Source organism: Diorhabda sublineata, chromosome 1 (assembly GCF_026230105.1).
Source record: "Diorhabda sublineata isolate icDioSubl1.1 chromosome 1, icDioSubl1.1, whole genome shotgun sequence".
Taxonomy (NCBI): domain Eukaryota; kingdom Metazoa; phylum Arthropoda; class Insecta; order Coleoptera; family Chrysomelidae; genus Diorhabda; species Diorhabda sublineata.
Window position 1 is genome coordinate 15,997,237 of NC_079474.1, and position 9,556 is coordinate 16,006,792.

The following is a 9,556-nucleotide window of genomic DNA, read 5'->3' on the forward strand; positions in this document are numbered from 1 at the left end:
ATATCCAACCTCTCTTAATAAGCATTTCCATAAATTCTACCTGGATACTGGATGATATATCCCATTATATTTGTGTTTAGAATAAATCAAAATGGTAAAGAGAAAACATTATTTAAAAAAAGTTATATAATGAATTCTATATTTTCAAAAATTCATAATGTACAATAATTTAAAAAATAAAAATACAATGATTAATAATTTGTAAATCATGCAATTGGTTTTAATATCGATAAGGCCATTAACATGTGATAACTTTAATTCAGACTTCTTTAAATTCGTGAACGTCCAATTTAACTAAAAGTCAACCAAGTAATCATCATAACAGTGGTTAGTACAAGAAGTTCTTTTTTCAAAGTTGATAATTCTATTATAAAAATGGTTGTTTGGATTTAATCCTTAGAGACTGATCTGAGAAAAACCAATCAAAGGATTAAAACAGTTTGTGGTAGAAATGTAAAAAGCTTATTCATATTTACAGAGAAATCACAATTAAAATTATAAATCGTAATACATTACTTGATCAAACAAGAACAATTTAGGTTGAAACTTAGTTTATGATATGTGAATATAGTACTTAGCTGAGAAAAATGTATGAAAATAAAGTTTAAATTCGATTTGAATTTCATGTAGTGAAATTATCGGTAGGAAAAATATTCTTTCATAATAAAAAAAAAAAAGTTACACATGTTAGGCTATTGCAGCGTTGGCCGCTATACTAGGACTGTTGATTACTTCTCCCAAACTTTCCAATAGTTCTTTCCTGTAGTCGTCAAAGTCTCCATCTAATTCGTTAATAGTCTGATCTTCTATAATATATAAAGCACAACTGGTTTCCCTGAAAATAAAATATATACCAAAATGAACTATAGTTTTGCAGACAGATCCAATATGTCCCGGTATACTTTATCTATTCTCACTTACTTGAAGTAATATAGAAAATATCAAAAAAAATCCGACCGTGTCAGACCGAGAACATGTACTAGGATGTTATTAAACTTGTTTTTTCATACCTTATAAGTCGTTCATCGTGAGAAACAATTATGACTCCACCTGTATATTCGTTAATCGCTTCAGCCAAAGCATCTATGGATTCTATGTCTAAATTGTTGGTAGGTTCATCCTGAAACATACGAAAATAAATAGCTTGAATGATATCAGGTCAATGAAATAGTTTAGTAATCTTATAATATGATGGGGATGAATGAAAGTAATTTTATGGTTCGAATATATGCTGAAGTGTCTTTCGATTAGTATGTGATTCTTTCTTACCAATATTAGCACATCGGGTGCATTTAAACAAAGTTCGGCTAAGGCAACTCTAGCTTTCTGACCTCCAGATAAATCTTTCATCTTGATAGTATGCGCATGACTCGCTAATCCGAACGTTCCTAATTGTTTTCGTGCTTTTTCATAAGGAAGATCAAACAATCTCATAAGATATTCTGAAGGTGTTTCTTCTGCTGTCAAATGCTCACCGGAATGTTGGTCAAATCTACCAATGCGCTATATATAAAAAAAAGAAATGTATCAATAGAAGTATATCTCAATCGATTGGTTTTAACGAAGAGTTTGAAGATAAACACATATTTTCATTGCTAGTGGGAGCAACGAAAAAATTTCAATATATGTAGGTACTCAAAAGTTGATCAATATTGAAAGGATTTTACCTAAAATGTTAACCATGTTGAAACCTCGACTTAAAATGATTATTTTATCCAAACAAATCAGTTGGTGATAATAAAATTGAACAAGCTAAAAGAACAACACTAAAAAGAGGTACCAGGCAATGTACTTGTAAATGATTATGCAGTGGTAGTTAACGGTGTGTTCATTTAAAAATTAAACAAAACAATTTTTCTTACCAGCCGGTGGTTCTTCCTATTCTCTCCTTTATCGGGAGATAAATCTCCAGTTAATAATTTTAAAAACGTTGACTTTCCAACACCGTTAGGTCCTACGATAGCTACTCTACTACTCATATCTATACCAAAATCTGTATCAATAAATAGAGGTTTTTGACCAGGATATCCAAAGGTTACATCTAAAAAAAAATATTAATAAATAACGAATTTTGTAATGCATCAATTGAAAAATTCTGTCAATTAAAAATTGAAGCATCACAACAACGACGACAGAAAAAGTTATATGTAAAATTAGACAAGATGGAAGGTAGTGGTCCCCAATGACTAGGATGGTTCACATAATCCAACATACTCGAGGGATAATGGAAGTCTGAGGCTAATATACTACTAATATACATTAGTAGTAAAAAAATTATCTTTTATTCAGTAGCTATAAAAAAATATAATAATTAATCAATACAAATATTTATTTTTATGAGCAATAATAACTTTTTATATTCACTGAATCATATGTTGGTATGTTCAAGTCTCTGCCTCTATAACAAAAAAAATGTTCACTTACTGTGTAACCCCAAAACTGGTGGTTGTAAAGGAGGAGGCTCCGGGAAACGGAATTTAACCAAATACTCTTTAGGACGTTGTAACAATTCAGTTTGTTGGGTTTCTTCCTCTTGTTTCTGCATCTTTGTTCTATTTTTTTCTTGTTTTCTTGTCAGGGCTTCCTTTTGTTTCTTTTCCTTTACAATTAAAACAAATCGAGTCAATGTTATTTGAAAGGTATCTTAAGATGAATCAAATATTATGAAAAGTAACCATTAACACAAAAATTCATTCATGAAGAAAATTAAAATAATTAAAATGTTGAAAAATTATGAATGATCAATTAGAACTATGAAATCTTTCGAAGGTACAAAGACTGGTATGTATGCACAGAAATGTCATCAAATGGTAAATACCCTGAAAGCTAGGACAATACACCATGTAATTGAACAACGCAACTAGTTCAATTTGGAATAGAATTATAGCAGATAATCTTGTTCGATAACCAAGCAGCAATTAGAGCTCTGAACTCAAAAGTTATAGGATCCAAGCTAATTTGAGAAAGTCTGGACAATAAGAAAAACACTATAAAGATGTAGAAAGGAAAAAAACAGTTACTGAAAGTCAATATACTCCTTGGGAACCATAACTAAAGATCTATTGAATCTTGTCGGAACATTATTGCTTTTCTTATCGACAATAAGAATATGATTAACTTACAGCTTGCTTCTTGGAAGATCCAGATGATTTCATTTCCTTCAATCTTTTTTCTTGTTTCTCGTATTCCTTTATCATTTCTTTTCGTTTTTGTACATGCATTTTTTTAAACATTGAATAATTCCCTTTGTAGTAATACAATTTTTTATTGTCTAAATGGATAATTTCGTTGCATACGTTATCTAAGAAGGATTGGTCGTGCGAAACAATTAGAAGAGTTTTCTTCCATCCTTGCAAATAACTAAAAACAAAACATATGAGAATAAACATAGAAAAAAAAATAGTAAAAAAACTTCGATTTTTTAGGATCCTTGATGACTTTTTTAATTCATAAAGTTAACTTACTTGTCCAGCCAAATCACAGCATTCAAATCTAAATGATTGGTAGGTTCATCCAGAAGAAGTAAAGTAGGTTCAATATACAAAGCTCTAGCTAAAGATACTCTCATTCTCCAACCACCTGAGAAGTTTTTAGTTGCACGATCCTAATTAAACAAAAAGAATTATCAATATTAAAAATATAAATAACACACAATAATGAAAAGTAACAAAAATTATAATATCAATTTTATCTAAACCAATAATAAATAAAAATATATAGATGGATGGATAAGAATATGAGAGTATCGATAAAGGTTAGTAATGGTGTTTTAGACTAGGGATCTTGCCAACATTAGGGTTACTATTTATATTTTTGGCATTACCAGTTGTAACTGTTTTTGACCGTCACTGATATTTACTAAACCTTTATGTAGAATAAACCAATATCAGTGTCTTTTCATCCTACTTTTTCAATTCTCCGAAAGCAAGGAATTTGTATTTTCAAATCTGATACTTTTTTGGTTTGAACATTATTTCAAGTACAAGATTATCAGTTGAGTATCTTAGGAATGCTTGGTCCCTTAAGTACACCAGATAAGTGATTTCGACTTGATTTGACCAAGCTATCAGCAACTTTAAATTTAGTTTTATTGACATACAAAGTGTCTACTATTTGAAGAATTAAAGATGACAAAATATAGGGAAAAAAATGATTACAAGAGGTACTGGAACCCTTTTCCAATACATTAAAAGGTAAATGAACAAGAAAACAACTTAAATATGATTTTACCTGCATTTCCTTGTCAAAACCTAGACCAGCCAAAATTCTCCTAGCTTTTGGTTCTGCAGAATCTGCACCGATAGCTTTCAATTCATTATAAACTTCGTTTAATCTCTCCTGTATTTCTAAATCTCCACTGTTTGCGGCGGTTTCTAGTTTTTTACATTCGGCCAATAGTTCGGTGCGTTTTGTATCAGCTGCCAGGACAGTTTCGACTGCGCTTTTATCGTCGGCCACAACTTCTTGTTCACAATAAAGAATGTCAATGTTTGGTGGAATATCGAATGCACGTTGGGCAACATGTCGTAATAGAGTCGTTTTACCATGACTAAAAGGTAAAAATCAAATTAAAATTCAAAAATGAATACCAGAATAAATATTATCAGTTGTGATATCAAATAACAATCTCTATATACCTATTATAAATTTAAAAAAATGAAAACACATTATTCTATTATTTGCATTCGCTCCATTCTTACTATAACCCTAAACTCTCAGCTTTCGATTTTTTTTTATAAGGGTTGTCAATCATTTACTGCATGAATGACGTTAATTTTGGTACACTCATTATGTATTGAATTAACTTACCCGTTTGGCCCAACCAAACCATAGTGTCGACCTTGTGCGATCAATAAATTAGCATTAACAAATAGATCATTCCCTTTTGCCGAAATGCTAAAATTTTCAACTTTTATATCTACCGCATTTTCAAATGCTGCCAACTGGCCTGCTGTTTTCTGCATTTGTGATATGGTAAAATTACTGTCGAGTTCTGAATGGCCTTGTCCTCCTTTCTTTAACATAGTCTCCATTTGTTTCTCATAGTCTTGTTGTTTTTTCAGTTTTTTCTTTTCTTTGTGTGTAAGTTTCTTTTCTTTTGTGTCATCTAGTTTGTCTTCACTTATATCGGTAGAGCTAATTATTTTTGTAATTTTTTCTATATCTTTTTCAACTTTACTTTTATCTTCATATTCTATCGGTTCAGCTTTCTTTTTATTATCATTTACACCATTATCAACGTTAGTACATTCAGCTTTGATAATATCCTCATTTTTTTCTTCAATACATTTAGGAGCGTCATCAGAATCTTCACCAATTACGTCTGCATTGCCGCTATCATAACTTTCTTCTTTGACAATTTCCTCAGGTTCAGCTCTACTCTGGAAATATTGAAAAAATTAAAAAACTGAAACTTTTTTTATATTGTGCAACTTACTTTATTTTTTTTGTTTTTCTTAGAAGATTTGGTTACAATAGCTGGTAGAGATTCTGTTTCGCTTTCGGATAGATTTATATCTAATTCTCTATCAGACCAATCATCTTTTTTTTTACTTTTGTTCTTAGGTTGTTTGTTACTTTTTGATTCTACTCCATTTTCAGAATCTGACTGATCAACTTCAGCTTCTTCTTTATCTGACCAATTATCTTTTTTTTTCTTGTTCTTTTTATTTAACTTTTTAGTTACTACTGGAATTGACTCGGTTTCACTATCAGACAGATTAATTTCAACTTCTTTGTCTGACCAATCATCATTTTTGTTACCTTTTCCTATAAAAAAAGTATATCAACAATATAGGTTGAGTGATGAGGAAGTTGGCATAATTTTACCTCCTCAGGAAGGATTTCATGAGGTTACTAAAAACTGTCAACTCTCTTCTTTGAAGCATTGTATGAAATGAAGATAAGGCATTGTATGAAATTTGAAAAAACATAAAATTAAACGAGAAAATGTTAAAGAAGATACTAAGTAGACTGATGCAGCACTTTTAAATATGCCTGTTAAAAATATTGAGGAGGATAAAAACAACAGGTTCCAAAACATAATAGTGGGTAATCATTCAACTCCAATGAAAAATGTTATGATCCCAGTAATAAATTTAAATACATCATTACCTATAGATGACATACCTACGCTATTTAAAAAGGCACTATTTTGGAATCTTTCAAATGTACAAAAGACAAATAGTTATCAGAGAAGGAAAAAAAAATTTCATCAATTCTCATGAAAGCTCGAAATTACCTATCAATAAATTAATGAAAACTGTCGTGATCACCTGAATGAATTGGTTTTGACGATTTAAATGTGAGAGAATGATTAGTGATGTGAGGAAATGATGATTATATGATAATTTATTTTTTAAATCTACTTGTGAAACGAGTAGGTTATATTATTATGAAATAAAGCAAAATAGTTAAATAGTTTCAATAAACAAAAAAGTTTGAAAACCGAATCGAGCTAGTCCTCATAACTTATAACCTAAAAATCTCGCAACATAACCTTTTTTTGCCAGTTAACTTTCTACCTCTAAATACATACTTAACTAAACAATCAAAATTGAAATATTATAATTAATTCTTTTATTCTTTACTGTAATGGGCTTATTGAATAAAATGTAATCCATAAAAAATTAATAATAACAATCCTTTATTATTGAAACAAAAAATTTACAAAAACGAAAATATCCATAATTTGATAGCAAATAATACCCGAGTCACAAGTAGAGCTTAAAAGCGAAATTAAATAATTTTTAAACAATAGTGTACAGCGTCCTCTTATGATAAGCTTTTAAAAAGTTTTGCTGAATCAGTTCCACTTTAAACCTATTCACACTAAGAATTCTAGTCTCTAGTGGCAGTTGATTGTAGTACCTTAGTCCTTGAAATGTAATCGACTTTCCGCCCAATGTAGTTTGTAGATGGTCTGCTGATCTAATACTGTGATGGTGAATATTCCTAGACACATTAAAGGAGATTGTGGAGTGTACCTCTCTCCTTTGAAGTTGGCTGCTTGCTGTATATATAAACAGATTTCACATTTAAAATTCCGTTTGGGAGGTATAAGCCTGATGTAGAGTAAAGATCAGGCAAACCAAAGACTCTTTTGATAGCTTTGTTTTACAGAACATTCTATGGATGAAGATGTGTGGCAGCAGCATTCCCCCACACTAGTGTCAGGTATGAGAAGTGGGAATGGATAAATGAGTAATATAATGTTTGGAAGACAAAATGGTAGAGGCTCTCCTAAGCATTCCAACTGTCGGTGCTATCTTCCTGCAGATACTGTCTATACGTGCTTCCCATGAAAGTTTGTAGTCTATAAGAATGCCTAGATACTTAACCTGCTTAGTTCTTGCTAGTGGGATCGATCCAAAACTAAGCTCAAAATTATTACACTTGAATCTTCTTTGAACAATTACTCTAACAATCTTCAAGTCAAATCGACATTCCGAACAAGTAAGCCTACTACCAACTGTCAAAATGTGAGTATTACCAAAGTCCTCAAAAATATACCTACTTATTGACTATTGGTAATGCTGTGAGGGAATGATTATTCTTCATGGGACAAAATATATTGAGTTAACATTAGACAAGTATTCAATGTATTATGATCCTATATTAAAAGAATTGTTCTATTTACAATAGACAAGTCGTAGTTCTAAACAGATTTTTTAAAAACTTGTTAATAAAAACTTTAGACAATGTTCTAATCTGGGACATAGTAAGGGAATGAAGTCAGTTAAGCTTAAATAAAAACTGCTAGGACAGGAGTTTCAAGATTCCATAGAATTACCCTGATAATGGTAATTATTTATATCTTGTATTTAGATAATAATAATTTTGTTTTTAAACATTTTATTTTTTTCAATTTTGTTATTAGTTCAGTAATATCAACAGACTGTCTGACTTTGGTCATGCCACATCTAGTATAGGACCATTTGCACTTTTAAATGAAAAAATGCATATACAAAGAAATAAAAACCTTGAGGACTTCTAATATATCAGTTCACTTAGTACTAACTACCTATGAGCCCTGAATTGAATTTAGAAGATATTTTTTTTTGGAAACTATTTTTTTAAAGGAAATATCCCCCCTTAAGTTGTCTGCCATTGGTGCGATCAATTAAAAATAAAAAAAATGAACTAAAATTTAAACTTTAGAGGCCTATAATTCGAAAGCAATGTCCTACATTGGAGAAGTATATGAAATAATAACATTATTTTGACTCATACAAGTTTTTGACTTTTTCCCATTAGTTTTGGGACAGATTCATATTATGAAATTTCTTCAAGTAAACTTCCATGTTAGAAGAAACAAAATATTGAAATTGATATGGAAGAGAGCTAAAAAAAGTCTTAAAAATGAGAAAACAGTAAGTCTTGAACTTCACATCAAGTATTAGTAGTGGTAAAGAGCAATAAAATCAGTATAGAATATTATAATGTTAAAAAATTCAGTTATTACAAAAACATATTGCTAATGATGTGACAATGATTTGATGTTTAGCCGATTTACCTTTTTTATTAGCCTTTTTCTTAGTTGATGGTTTATCAGCTGGAATCGATTTATCTAAAACTTCTTTTTCTAAAAAGTAATGTAATTTGTAAATTATATACTACAATATTAACTTTTTTATCAAGTAACCTTGCTCGTTACCCTCGTCACCACTCCAGTTATCCTTTCCTTTTTTTCCCTTTTTTGTAGTCTTATGTTTATTGAGTTTAGCAGACGCTTTTTCGCTTATTATACTGGAAGTTTCCTCAAAATCTTCATCTAAATCTTTACTTTTCTTATTTCCTCGTTTTTTCGACATTTTTAAAACCCTAAAATTTACTTCACAACTCGCTATATGTTAACCTTAATAACCTCTTTTTTGAGAACATTCTATTCTTCTTTTTCGGCTAAGAGTAATCGGCTTCTTCTTCATTTCCATAACCTCCTGTTGAAATTCAGCCATTCTGCAGAATTTGTTCACTTTGATTTTCTTCACGATATATTTGTTCTGACATTACTATCAGTTTGACGTGAACGTACTCAGAACGTGTTGTAATACGAGTGCTGTTTGAGTTGTTTACATATAATTGAAACATTCATCTTGGTGAAAAAATGGAATTAAATCGCGAACACATTCTATAAATTCCGACGTGGATTAAACCAACAGCTGTGTGCCGATCAAGTTCATTCGATATACCTCAATCGGAATAGGAAAAATTCTTCAACCATTGGTTTAAACGCATGCAAAAATGTATTGATTTTAATGGAGAAGATTTTGAAAACAAAATAAAGCTATATCCAATTAAAAAATTTGTTTTTATTTGTCTCGAAACTTGAGTAGCAACTCTGGTACTATGAGTACAGATACATTTGACACATACTAATTTTTTTGCTTGTATCGGTACTACAACTTGATTAAATTCTCTCTACTCCAATAATTACAGTCGCCTAATTCTACTGAAGAATACAAATTAAATTTTTGATACATCGATGGTCATCAGTCTTTAGTTTCTATTTTGCAATCCACCATACTATACTCTTCCTTACTGTACTGTATTGTTG

General features: G+C 30.4%; 1 protein-coding gene across 1 annotated transcript; it reads right to left on the reverse strand.

Annotated features, from left to right (window-relative positions):
- Positions 1–131: 131 nt before the first annotated feature.
- Positions 132–9,032, reverse strand: LOC130443609 (ATP-binding cassette sub-family F member 1). The gene is made up of 12 exons (XM_056778383.1): positions 8,645–9,032; positions 8,516–8,584; positions 5,438–5,769; positions 4,810–5,381; positions 4,231–4,549; positions 3,465–3,604; positions 3,123–3,360; positions 2,425–2,599; positions 1,863–2,041; positions 1,270–1,503; positions 1,011–1,120; positions 132–835 (listed from the first exon to the last, which is right to left on the reverse strand). The coding sequence occupies exons 1-12, from the start codon at positions 8,811–8,813 to the stop codon at positions 688–690; spliced, it is 2,685 nt and encodes an 894-aa protein (XP_056634361.1). The 5' UTR covers positions 8,814–9,032; the 3' UTR covers positions 132–687.
- Positions 9,033–9,556: the final 524 nt, after the last annotated feature.